This window comes from Rhinichthys klamathensis, unplaced genomic scaffold (genome assembly GCF_029890125.1).
Source record: "Rhinichthys klamathensis goyatoka isolate OS25496 unplaced genomic scaffold, OSU_Roscu_1.1 h1tg000144l_1, whole genome shotgun sequence".
Lineage (NCBI taxonomy): Eukaryota > Metazoa > Chordata > Actinopteri > Cypriniformes > Leuciscidae > Rhinichthys > Rhinichthys klamathensis.
The window spans coordinates 881916-901704 of NW_026606679.1; the positions used below are offsets into that span (position 1 = coordinate 881916).

The following is a 19789-nucleotide window of genomic DNA, read 5'->3' on the forward strand; positions in this document are numbered from 1 at the left end:
AAGCTGATTGGGTGAATTAATGAACTAGGGCAAAGAGGTAACCATTAGTCACCCGTAGAGCCAACAGAGGTTAACATTTTTTGCTCAAGGTCACAATTGCTGAATTTAAAAGAGGGATTCGCTCATTTTTTTTCAAGCTGGCTTTTTCACAAACGTTGCACATTTAGCTTTGTACAGTAGCACATACACAAAAATGTTATGTAAAAGTAGGGTGACCTCAGTAAAAGGGTAATAAAAAATCCATGAAATGCTTTGGTTTTGTGGTGGGGGTTTATTAATGGAGAACTTGGGCTGCTAACAAAGATGTTGTGGATTAGCTTCTGGAAGCACTGACCCAAAAATGTTACTGAGATCACAATAACCCTGTATTACTGAGGGTGAGGGGGGTGGTATTACAGTCTTGGTTAAAGATCTAAGCAAGCAAACGTTAGTTTGATCCCAAGTTGACGTGACTGAGATCATATTCCTGTCATTATATTAGGAGTAAGACATTTTGGATAAAAGGCATCTGCTAAATGAAAAATAACACTGTCTGTATTTCCATTTTTGTATGTCTTCCTGTGACTGAATTCAAAGGCTTCTGCTGTAAGAAATGGGCATTGGGCCTCAAATTATAACATTACAAGAATGTATAACATTACAAGCTCAATAACTTACAAAAACACACACAACACTACTGAAACTGAAGGAGAATAATGCAAGGAAAACAACTTAAAATTGCCCTTAATGGCTTTAAATGTCAAACTTATCATGTCATATACTCACTCTCAAGTCATTTTCCCTGTATAATTTAGCGAAACTCAAAAGTCGCTCTTAAGCAGAATGTCTGAACATCCTTTTCCATAAATAACAGGAGATGGTGATTTACACAACCCAAAAGGACAAAAAACTGTATAATAGTTCATATGACAACTACAATTATTCCTTTTGGTCATTTTTGGAACATGGCAGTATAAATCGCCATCTACTTTTGTATGAAAAAGTCGTCCTAACATCTTGGAACGACGTGAGCGTGAGTAAATAATGACAACATTTTCATTTTGGGTGCACTATTCCTTTAAGAATTAGTTTATTAAATATGTTCTCCACCTCTCCTCAGGTTTCCGGGTTCACACTGACACAGATATCGAGACAGACACTCAACTTCCACAGGTTCTCTTCATCCTTCATGCAGCATGGTGAAAACAGACAGGGGGGGGGGGGAAGCAAAAGAAAAGAGAACAGGAAAAAAAGAAAGAAAATAATGTTCTTATACATGCATGCAACAACTTAACAGAAACAAAGAAACCATGCATTGAAACCAAAGCGAATCACATGCAGTCAAATGTAAGAAACTGAACCAAAACTGTCAGACACAGTGAGACGTCATCTATTAAAGATTCATCTATAGCAGCTGAGTCATTCATAGGCTGTGGATTTCTTGGATCTAAGCCAGCCAGCTTCAGAGGGCACTCTGGGTTTTGGGTTCAGTGCGTTCGATAAGATGTATCAACCGCATTTGTGGCATAAAGTCAGATACAACAAAATAATTTAGAAAAATTTGTAGTTACAGTAAAGCACGAACAATGGAAGTAAACAGAGGCAGGTAATACATGCTAAAATATAGCCATAAGCATAGTATAGCCACAATACTTCCATATTAAACAGGTTAACATGAGACTAATAGAATAGAATTCTTTAATAACATGTTTTGTGTGGTTATTTACTATATTAAACAGTTCTGGTCCTCGAATTTGATTGGCTGAGCAGCGTTCCAAGAGTCCAAGAAGAGAGTCACCGAATCATTCACAATCAAAGGATTTGTTTAAAAACACTAATTCAATCAGAAACAATGAGGAATGAAAGCACCATTTACTTCCATTTTAAATGGTACATGTCCAGAAGAAGAAAAAAACATGGAAGGACTATGGCCCTTTTTTCGTAAGCGAATAAACCCAAATCTATTTTACAAATTTAACCTGCCCTGAAACTGATGTTTGATTACTATTGTAAGGTGAAGTATTTATTTTCGGCAGCACTAGCGCAACCAATAGGAATTGCAAAAAGAATGACTTTCACTTGCTTTTCAGAAAAAAATAGCCTATGAATAAGGATACTTATGGTTGTCTCTGCTTATTAAAAGGGGTAAAAGTACACACAAAAATACACACTTCACCTTTAAAAACTGTCTATTTGCTATTTAATGTTAATTTAGAAGCAATATTTGAGTACCTGTAAAATAACAGATTCCACAAAAGCATTTCTTCATTAAATAACGTTGTAACCGCACTGATTTGGAAACAGTTGGCTTACTGCACATTTACTAAAGAGCTGCTCTGTCAGAATGACCTCACACATTAGTCACAGACAATACTGGAACGACTCAAACACTCATAGACATTTGCCGTAATTGAAGAGTGTTGCTGGGGAAAGATGAGGTGAGCAGGATTTTTTGGAAACATTTGAGGACTCAGAGCTGAAGAAACAGCCTCTATAGATGCAGTGTGGGCTGGTGCACTATGAGGTGTGTGGGTTGGGTCTAACAAACACTTGGAGCGATGTGGCGACTCTTTTGTAGAGTGGGTGGCGCAAATGCAAGGTATTGGAGAAAGGCTTGAATAGGCTCACCAATGAGCTCATATATCTTACCACACAACTGCAGTCAAGTTGTGGAGCTGGTGCTTTTTTCTAAAAAGTGATAAATACTTTATCGAATTTGCACCCCTCAAACCTTCCTGCATTGGGACTGAATATGCATGCATGATCATTTTTTAGAGGTTGTACATATGTTAAAGGTACAGTTCTCCAAAAATTTTTAATTCTGTCCTCATTTACTCACCTTCTGTACATACAAGTTTACATGTGACTTTAAATTCCCATGTAAGGATTTTGAATATAACACACAAGTCATATTTTATGCAATGAAAATGAGTAAATGATTCATTTTTGGGCGAACGATCCTTTTATGGGCGAGCAGTATAGACAATGCAAATATATACTGTACGATTCATCACTTTTAATGTTGAAAACGTGGGTGGAGTTAAAAGCTAATGTAAAAATGTGTCATGTTGCCCTGAGATATAGATATGCATTTACAAACGTGTGTCAGTGTGTTAGGTTTCTATTTGTATGCGCGAATGGAAACATCCTAGAGGGAGATATGGGGGAGGTAAAACATTAAATGTGCACTTTTTTTATTGTATGCCTGAACGTCTCACTGATGAAGTGCCACATACATGTTCATGTTATTGATCTGAAAAACAACCATATTCTAGAGGCAGAATAATCATTTTCAAACCACTTTGAAATGAATGTGAATGCTTTTTCGTTGACGCAGTGTAAACGCTGAGGCAGTAGTTTGGATAAAACGGTGTGCTGATGGGTGGAACTCACTTTCATCAGGGTTGGGTGCTGCTAGGATGGCACTGTGCTGCTTCTTGACCTGTTCTACATCCTCTGACAGCTTTTCAATACAGCCACGGATCTCCTCAACCTGTCAAGGGAACATGCGTTTAATAATGCTCATAATCCACATAGTGACATTTGCAAATTATATGAAAGAGGTCTAAATCTAAATGACTACTTGCATATTGTGAAACTCTGTGTAAAAAAAAAAAGAGAGAAAATTATTATAAAGAGTAAAAAGTAGGGCTGGGAAATGATTAATCGCGATTAATCGCATCCAAAATAAAAGTTTGTGTTTACATATTATATGTGTGTGTATAGTTATTTTGTATATATAAATACACACAGACATGCATGTATATATTTAAGAAATATTTGCATGTATATACTTTATATATATTTATACATAATTAATATTATATATAAATATAAATATTTGATATATTAATAACACATTTTTCTTAAATATACACATGCATGTGTGTGTATTTATATATACAAAATAATTATACACACTACACACACATATATTATGTAAACACAAACTTTTATTTTGGATGCGATTAATCGTTTCCCAGCCCTAAAAAGTAATCGGCTAATCAGCTTGAATAACATGGAGCAAATTAATATTTGTATTTATTAATAATAAAAAAAGAATGTATATTTATAATATAATTTTATACATTTAGATTATATATTTAACCAAAAATAAATATTTTGACATTTTCATCATATTTCTATATCCCATATTACAGATACCATATTATTTCATGTCACATTAAATGTTAGCTGTAGACATTAATTTGCGATCAATGTTTATCATTTGGAAGAAAGCATGCAGGAACTAAACTGCTTTAAGGTGTGAACTGCATAAAAATGAATAACTATGCTTCCTTATGTTCAAGAACAGTATGGGAAAAAATGCCAAGAGCCTTTTTTTGTTTGTTTAATTTCTTAGATTTAATCATTTTGAATCTGCTAGCAGTATTGGCCAAAAGTGATGTCCGGCCAAGGAAAATTGACATCCTCACCCTTTATTCTTTTTTTTTTCTTCAAATATTATTCATACTGGCATGATGAATCCGATTCTGACTTGTGATGCAGCCTGAATCATAATCACACCGTGTTCGTTCGTTGGCCAAAGGAGAACTGCCCCTCGACTGAGGCTGGTTTCTCCCAAGGTTTTTTTCTCCATTCTGTCACATGATGGAGTTTGGGTTCCTTGCCACTGTCGCCTCTGGCTTGCTTAGTTGGGGACACTTAATATTCAACAATATAGATAAAATGAACTAATTTAATAATTGATGATCTTTACAACGGAACTGAATCAACACTGAACTGACTTCAACAACAGCCGAAAATGCATAATTTTCCTGTTATCACTGTGAAGCTGCTTTAAAACAATCTGTATCGTATAAAGTGCTATAGAAATGAAAGTGACTTGCCTTGACTTGACTATTAAATAAAAAAAAGATTTTGTAAGCGTAGTTGTGCTTGTAATAAACGTTTGTTTGTGATAAGGCAATAAAATAAGCCAAATTGTTCGGACATAATTTTTGGCCTGGCTGTCATACAAAGAAATTATGAACACATGCAAAAACAAGAGAGAACCAACTTAATATTAGTAACTGAGTCTGTTGTAGTCAATGTATGCTTTATCCTGTGAGCTTTTTGTTTTTCTATGCATTTTTCTATGCATAGTAAAATAAAACCGGTAGCTGTAGTTTGCTTTTTTTTTGCCAAATAATTTTGTCAAATAACTTAACCAAGTTTAGTGTTTTGTTTTTCCTGCATATTTAAAATATTCTAAAAAAATAGTAAATATTTTCCTTATATTTTAATTGTTAAATCAAACTTGTAGTGTCAGAAACAAATATTCCAGTCCGGACATCACTTTTGGCCACTACTGTAAATTGTTTTCATTACAAATTATATTATCAGAATTACAGTTTAAGTAGTTAAAGGCTGAAATACGCTACACAACTTTTTTTGCCCTGATTTACAGTCTGGACGAGTCAACGCTAGTTGCTGAAAGTCAGGGCAAATCTGCAGATTTTGTGCAGTCGGATCACGATGGGCAGTTGGGCATAGACATTTTTTTTAGCTTCAGACTATGATTCCATCCAGTCAGAGGATAGGATATCAAACATTTAATATTTTGAGCCGATTTTAAAACACATATTGTTTTCATTTTTTGTCATGCATCTTCTGTCAATGAGATGCGTGAGTTTGTTGTGTTTGGAATGACTTGAAAGTCCGGAAGTATTTGGTATGGATTTACTTTAATGATGCCCAGTTTTCCTCTGTAACCATTTACAAAGTCAGCTAGTGTATGATGCGTAGTTTTTTTTTTAAATCGGTTCAGATTTTTTAAATCAAATAGTGTGTTCTGGGCCGGGTTTACCTCATATTGTGACATAGGCAAAATACATTTAGGCCTACCCCCAATGAATGCTACTTTTAAGGAATTGAAAAAAACATTGTACCTTTTAAACAATTAAACACTATTGTCGATGTTGATATTGTGGAATTTTTATATGATCATATACTTGCATGTGCCATTATATTAACATTTTACTAAAATCAAGTTCAAATAAAATTGACTAGTAAATGTCGTGTTTTTGCCCTTTATTAGAACAGCCATCTGAGGCAGTAAGGTCATCACATTACGTTTTCATCAACTTACAGGTTATAACGTTTACTGTAGCTATGTGGGCGCTCAGTTTTTTTTCTATTTGGCCATGTTTTAAAAGATGAAGTGCTACGCACAAGCTATTTAAGGCAGTATTGGCTATGACTCGATGACAAATAAAAAAAAAACTACTAAGACACTCTTCTCCGCTCCTCAAATACATAAAACTTTAGCCTTTATAAATAGGGCCAGATTTACTAAAAGCGTGCGCCAGCACAAATCCTCTTTTGCCGTTTAAAAACTACTGTCAGGATTTACTAAAGACACGAACTGAAAAATTAGCGCTGAAAAGGCGTGAACAGTTATTCTTGCGGCTGACCTTATTGCATATGCATTTGTAGGAGTTTCCCTTTCAGACACAAAATGAATTGGAGGAGAGTATTTAAATGGTTTGCGCTGGTCAATTCGCCTTTGGCTAAGCCCCGCCCCCCTTAGTTACTGTTGCTACGTCCGACAAACAAACTTCATCTGGACTCTGGTATCAACATGGCTTATGCTGTGACAGCTCTTCCTGCTGAAATTTGATCAAACTTTTATAAAGCAGCAAATAAAGTGTCCGACAGAAGTAGGCAAAAGGGGCGGCAATATACGTTCGAAGGCTATATTCACGACATACAGGTGAAACGCAAGGAACAAGGCATCCAAATAGAGGCAAAAGCATACCGGTCACAGTCAAAAAATGAACCACCGCATATCCTACTAATCGAGACGGAGGCTGGGACTAACAATATCATGGAGCAACACTGTTCATGCAAGCTGGGTAGGTCTCTATTCACTTCTATAATCGTTATTACAAAGCAAACGGACTACGGGAGTATAACGTTGTATTTATTAGCAGCGTGTGCTAGACGACACTTGTCAGGATTTGACTTCGGTTTTGGGAAGGGAAAAAAACGGACACTCCCCTCCAACCTCTCTGGGAAACGTGTATCTGTGTTACAAATGCCCCAGGCACAACGTTTAACCATATTTTTGATAAAACTACGACGGTAATAGCCGGTCGAGACCAAAAATATGAGACGCCTGTGTTAAAGTCAATGGAGCGCTGTGAAAAAGTGTCGGACCTCTGTGGGAGGAGCTCGTTCTTGGCTGCGCTGTGATTGGTCAATCTACATTCTAGGGTGTGGCTTAGCCAAAGGCGAATTCACTGGTATTTGCGGCATTATTTACCGCCCAGGAAAAAAAAAAACGTGTTAAACCTGACGCTAATTTGCGCTGCTCTTGGTAGATTGGTTTGGTCATTCTGGAAATGATCCGGCTGCGTGTGTGTTCTTTCATTTGCACGTCGTCAGTAGATCACGCAGAACTTTCCTCTCCCATCGGCACTTTTATGGGATTGTGCTCTCATGCTAATTTGCCCTGTTTAGTAAATCTGGCCCATAGTGTTTGTTGAGAAAAGAAAATGCTGTACTTATTCAAACAACCAGTTATTTGTTTACCCTTCCACTGCAAACGACCAGAGGCGGGGTGTAGTTATGTGGTTTTACCAACAGTTTGAAGAGTCAATACCCTAAGTGTGTTCCAGCTTTAAGTTGAAATCGAATATTTACATGAATCTCAGAATGTTTTAGTAATTGGTTTGTCTCTCTTTTGCATTAATGACAGCAGCACTCAGATTGATATGAACAAAACCTGATGAGCAAATCAAATCAGCCACATCTGCATAAATCATAACTGGATATGATATTTGCCTTAAGATAAAGTTTACCTGTTCAAAAAATTCATCCATAAAGTGGTCTCGGTCGACATGGACGACTTCCTCGTCATCGTCACTGTCCTTAGCCTGTGAGGAAAACAAAAACATAGATTAGAATGTCTTAATGATGTCAATCCAAGAAAAATCATTTCTTTAGTAGTTTTTATAATGTTGGGCAATAACTTGGACAAGCACGGAGTGAAAATAAAATGAAATGTTGGACAACATATACCTCTACAGTAAATGGTATGTAAATAGGAAACGTGTATGATTAACATTTAGTTGGATTAGTTTAGCTGATGCTTTTACCCAAAGCGACTTAAAAAGGAGGAATACAACAATAGCGATTCATCTTAAAGAGACAGTTGCTCAAAAAAAAAAAAACACCAGTTTTAATCAGCATTTCTTCCATCAATGCAGAATAATTCTTTGCTGCTGTTTTTGGTGGCTTCACTCAATATCTCATTCTCATCCAAGAACACAGTGATGAGATAATGGCCCATATACACAAAAGAGCAACCGTATTCAACACATCCAGCGGCTTCTCCATTTCTCATATAGAATAAAGTAGGGCAGCCTAATAAACGAATGCAAATCACATGTTTCCAGATGAGCACACGGTGTCACATTTAAAAGATCGTTTGATTGTGTTCACATATTGGTTTGAGAATTGGGGATAGCTGGAGGGTGATCTCAGATTAGCTGTACGGCCAATCCACACTGAGTGGAATAGGACGTTCTCCTGTGTGTGTAGCCATAAAGACCATCCCCCGTCCCCACCTCTGCACCTTTTCTGGGAACTAATAGCTCTTCATTTCAAGCACACTGCTTCGCACCCGATGAAGCGGCTATGTCCAAAGAGAAAACATAGATTATAGTGACAGTCAGGAGTGTGAGCTGGAATCTTGTTTTACTGGAACACGATTTGGAATTTCATGGGCACTCGTTAATATTTAGCGCTTAATCATTAATATTTACAAACCAGTTCTTGGACAATTGTGTGACATTGTTGCCAATGAAACTAAAACAGCTTTTATGAGGATTTTGAGCAATTATCATCACCACAGACAGACTCTTAAAATATTTTTAACTGTAATAAACTGAAACGGAGAGCAGATATTATATTCATGCAGATGAAAGAGACAGGGCATGTTTATATTTAACTTGATTAATTAAATTAATTCTAAATAATTAAGTAATGCAGTTATTAATAACAACATATTGAAACAGGTTTCCCAAAAACGTGCTATTCTTAGAAGAAATACTTGCGACAAGAGGTTATTCATTTCCATTGGAGAGGTTTATGAAAAAATCATGGAGTTCTAACTCTCTGCCGAAGTGACATTTTCAGATCATATTTGTTTTAAGCTTTGGATACTTTTAAATGTTTCAACTTATCCGGTTAAAAAACTGTACGCGACAGTCCAACTTGATATGATGTATTCCAATCAAAACTATAAAAGCGAAGTAAAAAACGACAATAATATTTGTCTAATGTCATCTTAAGCACCTATTATGTCTATAAAAAGGACAGTTATAAATAAAGTAGTCAAAAATTATTATTTATTCTGTTTAACACTGTAGCCTTGGGCAGACCATAAAGTGTTCCTTTTAAAAGTAATAGATATGTAGTATATGGATGGCATTATTCCTCCAATACACCATGGGCAAAAAATGGAGGGTGAATGTTTGTGCTCTGGCGCAATATTATATTTGAATAGAAAAAATAAAATAGCTGCTAAAAAAGCCAATGCGGTGGGCAAAAAGGTTCAATTCGTACTCTCGCGCTGATTTGGTTGACATAAATTTACAAGAATGCATTGACAACTGGCTATTTCTTGAGCTGAATGTTTTTAATCTCAGATTTTTCAACGGTATATAGAGCTATGCTAGACATAACTGTCTGCCTGTCGGGTGATTGATGCATCAGCCTGTCTATCTCCAGCTAACATCATTTAATTCATGCGGAGGCTATTTTCGCTCTCCCGTCATCAGATAATGGCAATAAAGTCCCTTCCCCCATGAGCAAAGGTGAAATGTCTGATGCTTTTAGCTTACTGACAATTGCATAGTCAACATTTTAGCTAGCCGTTTCTGGTTTAGCTACCAGATTCAATGCATTTCCCTGTGACGAGGATTTCATGTCAAAGCACAATGAAATAGTAACAGAAAGCGGCCTGTGTGTTGTCTCATCAGCCGTGCTAATGTTTACTCGCCTGCTTCTCCTCTTATCTGGCCGCTCCCTTCCCGAGCCCTGCCCTCCCTGCCCCCTCAGCATCTGCTTTCACGGGGAGTGGCTTTGCCGCTGGTCCCCTGTGCTGTATGTCTATGGTACCGCAATATCAGTCGCTAATGACCTTCACAAAAAAAAAAAAATTCTATAGCAACAGATTTCAGGAGGAGAAACCTGGTGGATTTCTGAATTTAAGTGCTGAGTTGTGCCACCGAAGCCTCCTACCAGTGTGGTTAGTGTGTGGGTGATGACGGAAGATTCTGCACATGTTGTTGCCTTTTTGGGGGGAAGACACATTCTGTGTCTACAAAGCTGGAGAGCACAGATAAGGTCAGGGGGAAGAGTTTGGAGACAATAAATCTCCTACGATGTTAGACAAGGGTCACAGTGGGACAGCAATAAACAATTCATATCTGCTTTCATCCCTTTTGTTGTTGAGTGACAAGAAGGGATTCTCTGCTAAAACAAGGGGAGACATTTTAGAGAATTTTTTTCGAGATATATTTGGTACTACCTCAAAATATATTAGCCTGGAAAGGGAGATTTATACTGGCTTGAAATTAAGTAGCACAAGATTCATTAGGGATGTCATTATTAGTCATTAAACAACAGAATCTAGATTATATACGAAATATATATTTATCTTACCTATTTGTCTATATATTTAAAATGTATTTTATTCTTGGGATGGCAAAGCGGAATCAGCTGCCATTACTCCAGTCTTCAGTGTCACATGATCCTCGAGAAATCATTTAATATGCTGATTTCTTAAAAAAAAAAAATCATACTGACCCTTTTGTATATATGTAAATTTATATTTTGATATTTTTAGCAGTGAGCTATATAGTTAGCGTGGTGACATCATGCTGTTGCATTTGGCCATTTTATTGCATCTCATGCTATTTGTGGGGCGTTTCACAACTTAAAATAGTCCTGCTTTTAAAAACACATCTTTAGATGAAATGCATTCTGCTTAGCTGTTTTTGCACACAAGGAAGAGAGTCATATCGGGGTCATGTGAACACAAAACCTGCCTTCCTTAAGGCAGATTATTTGTACATTTCTGAATTTTATCCAAAGCGACTTCCAATGCATTCAGGGTATTCATTTGACCAGTTCTTACAACAACAACAACAAAAAATCCTTTATGGTTCAATGTAGGTATAGGAAAATGTTACATTTCCATCTCTGCAATCCAAATATATATTAAATATAGATGTATAAAGAACCCTGATAGTGTTCTTTTTCACATATATATTGGCTTCTTTTTTTAAAAAAGAGCACCACTGTATGCTTGGGGATATGTCACATCTACTCATTGCCAGCCTTATGACAGATCCTCTGTAAAACTACAGCATAAGCAACCCAAGGTCATTATAGTCTATTTGGGTACACAGCAAATATCTGAGATTGGTTTTAAGCAAGGGATATTATACAATCAGAGGGCCATTATCGCAAAATAAACCCAGACAGGGTGTTCAGGATCAGGGGCCGTATTCACAAAGAAATTTTAAGGCTAAAAGTAGCTCCTAACTGGCGAATTTAGGAGCAACTCCTAAAAATAATGGGCGTGTTACTCCTAACTTTAGGACTCCTAATTTTATTCACTAAGAGTAATTCACGAATCATTTTAGCCCTAAAAGTAGCACCTAAGTCTGGGACAGCTTAAAAGAAGTCGAGAGGACTCCTAACTCACTAAGACCAATTCACAAAGGATTGTAGCGCACACCACCGCCTCTCGCAGTCGTCCGGCGTCCGCGACACAAGCGGGAATGCTGCATTGATCTGCAAACAAATCCTCTCTCATGTCTCACGCTTAGTTTTGCTTGATATCCCAGTGCCGAATTTCACTTTTATTATGTTTTTTTTTCTAGCACTAACTGGGCCAGCAGCAGTTACTGATCCTGCGTCCAGTTGGGCTTTCTTTTCCGTTTTGGCGAGTTCTTAATCCACCGTCATTCAAAGTTACATTACTTCGAGCAACATTTCCTTGTTTTAAGTTTATTTTTCTATTTAGGCTAATATGATGTCAATTAACCAAGCAAGTGTTAATGCAAGTGTCGTTTTTCATTATTAGGCAAGTGACGGTTTTCATTGGGGTATTAGGCTACATTGATTTAATTGAATTCACGACTTTTCTCTCTCTCTCTCTGCCTTTTTAGAATAACACTTCACTGGGGCCTGCACAAACATGTCATTATATATGCATTTCGATGACATTACTATTATTATTTTGTGTAGGACACAGACATATTTAGATGTCGTAATTCCATGATTTGTTGCGTCTGTGTTATGTTCCGCATGATGGCCCTGTCATCTAACAACCAATCACCGTGATCATTGCGAGGAAGCTCGTGCATGAGAATTGACGTCATCTATAGCAACGAAGACTCACTCTTAGTTTAGGAGTTGTCATTTTTCCTTACTAAGAGTAGGTCTGAAAGGCGTTGTGAATAACTTTTAAGAGAAAACTCCTAGCTAAAATATTTTAGTGCGATTTAGGAGTACTCCTAGTGGTAAGATAAAATTCTTTGTGAATACGGCCCCAGGTCTTGTATCACCCTGAGAGCATCTGTTTTGCCAATGACCGTCCATGCTGTACATTACCCCGCTTGTTACAGGGCTACTTAAAAAAACAACAACAAAAAACATGGACATTATTAAATTATTTTAATCTTATACTTGTACAGGCCACAGGGAGACAAAACTTCAGCACAGCTGTGAGGGGAAACTGTATATTTTATGACCATTTTATTTGGATTATCTTGGTATTTTCAATGAAAGATGTCATGACTTTAACAAACACAATGAATTAAGACTATGCCTGACCTGAAGTTTATTATTTCTAAACCAATCAGAACAGATCTGCAGCCCACCAGTTAAGAACCACCTAGTGTACAAGCTAAATAAGGGCAAAAGATACTTAGGAAAATGTCGAAGATAAGTACCCATGGCTTAAGAAGAAAAAATGAATGAAAACTAAGGAAGATTATGTTGCATGATAAGCATGTGCATGCTCCAACATCATCTGTCTATCATTGGAGAGAAGTGGCTAATAAAATGCTGACGATTCAACACATGGAGACAAAGTATGACTGCTGTACATGACTCATTTTGAATATCATGTCTAATATATCAATGTCTAAACCCCAAAGTATACTTCGGCCCTCTGCATTCTGTAATGGTCTGAGAACTGTCCATGTGACGTAATTTTCGTCATCACGAGGGCTCGTGGAGGTCAGCGAACAATGTCCGCGTGCTGCCCAATTTTTGTGTCCGGTGTGCGTACAACAGCGCATGTGCGAGTGACTCGAGTGCACTAGATAGTGCGCACACGCGAAGGCATCTTTCTGCACTCACAGCCAAATGAAGTATACTTTGAAAGACTTGTGCGCTCAACTGAGTTGAACACGGAAAATTAAGTATACTTTTCGCACTTTATTTTACAGTCCTGTTCCACATGTACATACTATGTACTTATAGCAATTACAAAAACTGGGTTATAACTAGGTACTATCCCTAAACCTAACCTTAACCCATGCCATGTAGTTGCATTATATTACCAGTTCTTTCTTGTGTAACTACACTGTAAGTACACGTACTGTAAAACAAAGTGTAACCGGTTATACTTTATTTTGATGGTCCAATTTAGACTAACTAATGTGGACCACTGAAATAAAGTGTTATTCAATGAATTATACTTCTTAATTTTAGCCATCAAGAGTCCAATTGTCAACCAGCTTCAAACAAGACAAGCTTGCATTGGGACAAGTAAACAAGCATTCAAAACTCAACATATTCTGCTTGTTCCAGATACATTTCACATTTGTAAAAATAACCATTTTCACTTATTTTGTAGGCTTTATACTATTGTGATTTCTGAATCAGATTGTGAGAAATCCCAGTGGCACCATGTTGCCCTATTTTACCATGAACCTCAGGAGGTAGTTAGCTCAGGTAATTGACTCACCTACATAGAAAGTCTGAGATGGATAAACGTACATTTATGCATTTGGCAGATGCTTTCATCCAAAGTGACTTACATTACATCTAGGGTTCATGCCTTCCTCGGGAATCGAGCCAATGATCTTGATATTGCCAGAGTCATGCACTCTACCAGACCTACAGGAACTTAGCCCGAGTATATGAATCCAGATCCTACCCTGATATTTACCTTTAAATTATGCAGGGCCTCCCTTTCATGCTGTCAAGATAAAATGAAATTTGTTGACTTGGTTGTCACTAATATTTACCATCTGACTGAACTGATTTTGCTAGGCTGCATCTATTACGTTACTTTAGTGGGCCAGATAGTGTGGGCCTAGTGTACAATTACCAAAAATGAAACAAATATAGTGAAATATTCACATTTTCTGACTTGCTGGTTTTAATGGTATATTTTGCAAACCAGCTGTACCATAACTAGACAGGAAGCCATTTTGTTTTAGTTGTTTTATTGGCGGTGTTAAAGACTGGTGGGTGGTGTGCAGCAGAGAGGACATGACATTGTCCCTGCAATAAAACTGTCCTCACAATATACTGCAGGCATAGTCGTACCCACGCAGTGATTGGAATACAAACACGCATACAAACACGATTTGGACATTTATCCCCTATCGGTACATGTGTACATTGTTTTAATATCAAGTCACCAAGTATCTTATTTTTGCTCTTAATAATTGACTTGCACAATACACTGCATGAAAATAATATAAACGCTTCAGCAATGATATAAAAGTTTCACACTCCCAAAAGCTTAAATATGAGGTATTAAATGCTGGTTTAGTTAATTTTAAAATATTATTAACAATACTAATAAAAAATGCCTCTTATGAAATACTTAATTGTTATTTTTAATACTTATTTTTTTCTTTATTTTACAAAAAGAAAATTCTGACATATAAATTGCCCACATTCATAAGTTTCAGAACACGCTGAATTGCTCAAGTGGTGCTTTCCACGGAATGAATGTGTGTCACTTTCAGCTTTTTCATACTTTGATTTATTTACCCACATTGCGATTAGAAAAAAAAGCCCTTGGCAGGAATCGAGCAATAGTGAGTATGCTTAGGATGCGAAAGCAAGAGTGTATGAGTGTGTGGCAGGGAGAATCAAGAGGAATAAGTGTGCAGCTGTAGGGGGAGGGTCAGGAAAGTGCAATGAGAGGGGGATGGGGAGAGAGACAGACCTCCACAGGGAAAGAGAGAGTGATGGGGGAGGGGGGGCCAGAATGATGCGGGATAAGTTGTCATCGGAAAAGGACGTTTAAAAAAAGCATCCCGTTCCAACCAGGTGACGAGGACCTTCGCTAGCAGTTATACGGCAGGCTCTCGGAAATTTTCACTTGAATCTGTGCCGGGTTCTCGCGGAATAATGCGGTAAAAAATCAGGTGTGGGGGTAATGCAGAAGTGTCATAATCCTGCATCCCTGCCGTTGGCCCATCTGCGCTGAGGAAGGCCATTGGCCACAGGCATCAGAAGTCCTTACAGCGTTAGACAGTAACCTCCTTTAGCCTCATAATACTGCATTAGTTTCTGTTGACAAACATGAGGAACCGCGAGAAGTGGTGGAAAACGTGATTATATTTCCAAAGTGGAAGTAAATCACATTCCTGCTCTAACCCGTGGATTCTTTCGATATAGTGGTGCATTATGGGATATAAAACATTTGAGGAATGGCATTAAATTTTGCATCACATCTAGCAACACCAAATGATGTGTGTTCCGTCATGAGACTGAGAGAGAACTGTAGAAAATACAAGAAATAATACAGCATGGAAAGATATTATCAAGAGATGACCATTTTAAGATGCATGATTGTTGTTATTGAACCACATCGCATGCGCCATGCAACCAATATTATTCCTAGAAAAGTGATATTCTTGCAAAACATGGTTTCCTTTATCCTCAATCACATTAAATTGATAATTTTATTAGATTGTATGCTTAAATAAGTATGGCACTGCAATTTATAATTACTGCATACAATTTTGGATCATGTCTAGCAATGTTCTTTCAAGGGAACCTTGAATAACAGGCAATAACTGTGTATAAAAGATGAGGAAGATGCATTATATTGTGTATTTTGTGTTGTCTGGTGCATGATGTCCTTCTCTCCACCCAAGGGACGGGGTTATTCCCAGTTCAATTGTGCTATAAAATGAGGCTAATAACAAGAAGAAACTAAATAGACAGTTGATGAGTCATTTGTCAAAGAACTAAAAGCATAGGCTGTATATGGTCATTTGAGTAACCTCATGCCATTAGAAATCAATTGAGGCAGATGTGAACAAGCCTAAATAAAAAACCATAAATCACAATCCAAAAATGAATCAAGGGCTATTTAACTATAGGGCTGCACGACTTCTTCATTAAAAAAAAGACAAATGACCAAACCTGTAAAAAATCTTTTTACGGTTTTAAAATTAAGAAAATGATATTATAATATTATTATAATAAACTTTACAGCAGCAGCAGAATTTGATATCCGTAAAAACGATGTAAGATGTTAGAATGAAGATATTAGATGTTTAATGGATAGCTACAAGAAATGTAATTTTGGACCAATGAGATTTTACAGTGGGCGGGGTTAGTGCAGCACAAAACTGCAAAAATAGAAACCAGCAATCAACAAAATGTCCTGTTGCTTATTACAGTGTTGGTTAAAACACGCTTTTAGTGTTTTAAAAAACATTTCTCTATACTCTTCAGAAAAATCCATGGAGAAAACTGTAGAAAATACAAAAGAAAAACAGAGATATGGTTTTGATTAGCATGATTCTTGCTACTGAATCATATTGCACGTGCTACGCAACCAATATTATTCTTAACAAAGTGATAGTTCTTGCAAAACATGGCTTGTTTTATGATTGATTACAATAAATTGAATAGTCTGAATAACAACAGCTTGCATGTCACAAAGCTGTGTCCAGGAAAGTCTATAACACAACATGTCAGCTCGGGTAAACTGTTAATCATGTCCTTGAACATTTAGTGTTTTAATAAGGAAACAAATCATGAAAAAATATTTTGATGATATTCACAATAATGTTAATGAAATGTTAATAAGATCATGAAATGTGGCAGCAGCTCCAAAGAAACAGACACTTCTTTCTTAGAAACACAACAAGGTGTGATTGGGACTGACATCTCGACCACATACCAGTACTGATAAAACCATTTTCTGTTTCCCATTGGAACAGCCACTGCCTTTTCACATTAGTCAATAATGACGGGGTATGAAAAATAACTATCTGGTTCAAATGACAGCAAGCCTCTGGAGAATGAACAAGAAACTTGCTGACTCATTCTCTGTCTGCAGTCAATGTAAAGCATAAATCCTCCCTGTAACTTTTAAATCATGGCAAATCTTGCCGATCTATTGAAATTACCCATCAGGGCGGTATTTTGTGGGCATGACTAAAAGGAATTAAATCAGAGCTGGTCAGAATGGGAAAACTGTGATTCAGTCTTAATGAAATTGAAAGCCCATGCAGCCTGACCTCAGTCTAACTTGCTTGATGTTGATGCTTGACGTCGCTTACAAAAGATTATCCTGGTCTATTATGAATTTTCCATTACATGGTGTGAAAAATGTGCCACAGACCCAATATCATGGATGATGCTCTGCAGATGTTCATTCACAGTGTTTTATGAGGCAATCAGTGCTTTACTTTGACCATGACTAAGCAAAATGTGAGTGAAATATAGTTTAGTAGAAGGTCATATAAACATTTGTTCATCTGCAACTTCAATTTATATTCATCATGCACTTTTCCCATAGTCAGGTCTTTGTTGACCTTAATCATATTGGAGTCAATATTTCAAAAAAATTGCATTGCAATTCAATCCCTTTTTGCATTTGTCTGTAGTTCTTCAAAAGCCAAAAAATAAAGGAAAATGGATCAATAAAAGAATGGATCAATACTAATGCTGTTATTGACAGGACCTCCCTCTTCAAATTCTTCAGTAATTGCCAAGACTGCTAATGGTGGTGCAACCATACGAGAAAAAAAAAATCCAATTACTTCAGTGGGCGCCCACCCATATGTTTAGACAGATTAAAGGAACTGGCCATTCAGAAATTCAAATTCAAAATCATTTACTCACCCATATGTTGTTTCAAACCTCTATGACTGACTTTCTTCTGTGGAACACAAAAGAAATTTTGAAGAATGTGCTGGCCTCTGAATCCATACAGTAGCTTTGTTTGAGGAACAGACTGCAATTTAAGACTATTATGACACCTGTACAGTGCTTTTGCATCCTTTTTTTAAGTATGTGTCACAGCATGGAAAAGAGCATCCAGCACATCAGTAAAAAACAAAAAAAAAACAAAAAAAAAACATAATATATGTTTCAAAAACAAAGTCATATTGGTTTGGAATGATATAAGGGTGAGTATTTGACAGGTTAAACTATTCCTTGGATGCTATTATGTGTCCACTGTCCAAGTCTTAATTTGAGAAACTATAGGGGACCACATCCTATACACATCAAACTTTAGCACTAAAGTACCATGAAAATGTTTCCTGCACTGCTATTCTGAATCCGCTGCACCACGGCAAAAAGAAATAGTTTCAGCTGAATTGTGTTTGCAGTCTGAATTAATTGTGATTAGGGAGAGAGAGAGTCCAAAAGATAGACAACCAGCTTTCTATTGCATTGTCTTCACAAACATACCAGTGTTGCCTGATTTGCAAAGAAATGACTCTTTTGAGTCATTAAGCTGGTTCTGAATTGGTCAACAAAAATAAAAAATCTGAAAATCACAAGTTATCAGTCTGAATTAGCCTAATGACCACTGAATCAGAAGAATTACAACTTGTAGTTAAAAATACCCATCCAAAAGAGATTGCTTCAAATTAAAAGAAAAGAATATTCAAATATTATTGGTTTTTAATATGTTTAAGCTCCGAGGTAAAATTACTATTCAAGTACTAATAAAACTATTCATAAAATCATTAACGAATAAGAAACGGTATAAGAAATCCGATTCGGAATGGATCTTACAATTCCCATCCCAACAAAGCTAGCATCCAGCATCCGCTATTTTCAGTGGTCAGTGGATGTTATGACCTGCAGGGGTCGCTGTATAGCTCATAAATCCACTATGAGTGTTTCATAACAATTGGACATAAAACAATAATGTAAAAAATCAATAGTCCATGACATACAAATCTAAATATACTCAGACCAACCATTTAACATTAAAATGTCACAACTGTGACATGGCCATCCATATCTGCATTATTCATTAGGTGTTTGGTTAATAATGTACTATATAGCCCAAGTAATTTCAGAAATCTAAATAGAGATCAAATCAATTGTGTAGACCCAAGTTGGGTATGCCTTGATACCATGTATACTCTGTATATATTTTTTATTTATTTTATTTTTAAAGTTACTGCAAGGTATCAGCCAGACGTAGTTTATAATACCGCAAGCTAACATGCTAGCAGATATCTTCATATCTTGCAGAAATGTTCAAGACTGAATCCAGATCTTTCATTCAGGATTAAAGTGCCACTTAAGTGTATACTAGTGCACTTGTGAAAAATCTATTTATAGCAGATCAAAAACTTTGATTTATTTCAATATTAAAAGGTTTTACAGTCCGACACAATAGATTCTTGACAAAGTCATTAGCATGTATAGGGTGCATCCATTGCCATATTTCTGCTAAATCAGGAATCCCATGACAGTCCTTCAACTTGAACATTTAACCATTTTAACTTCTTGCCTGTATCATTCAGCCCCAGTTTCCACTGTTACAAAACACTAA

At 36.7% G+C, this 19789-nt stretch overlaps 2 protein-coding genes across 3 annotated transcripts in view; one reads left to right on the forward strand and one right to left on the reverse strand.

Annotated features, from left to right (window-relative positions):
• The window catches only part of si:dkeyp-113d7.10 (myoneurin), a 99292-nt gene that overhangs the window by 18761 nt on the left and 60742 nt on the right, over positions 1 to 19789 (forward strand). The window lies entirely within an intron of this gene.
• Positions 1 to 19789, reverse strand: part of stx1b (syntaxin 1B) — a 38947-nt gene that overhangs the window by 12749 nt on the left and 6409 nt on the right. The window contains exons 2-3 of the mRNA XM_056257806.1: positions 7785 to 7859; positions 3373 to 3472 (exon numbers count right to left, since the gene is read on the reverse strand). Of these exons, the coding sequence (XP_056113781.1) occupies positions 3373 to 3472; positions 7785 to 7859 (175 nt within the window). The remainder of the gene's footprint in view (positions 1 to 3372; positions 3473 to 7784; positions 7860 to 19789) is intronic.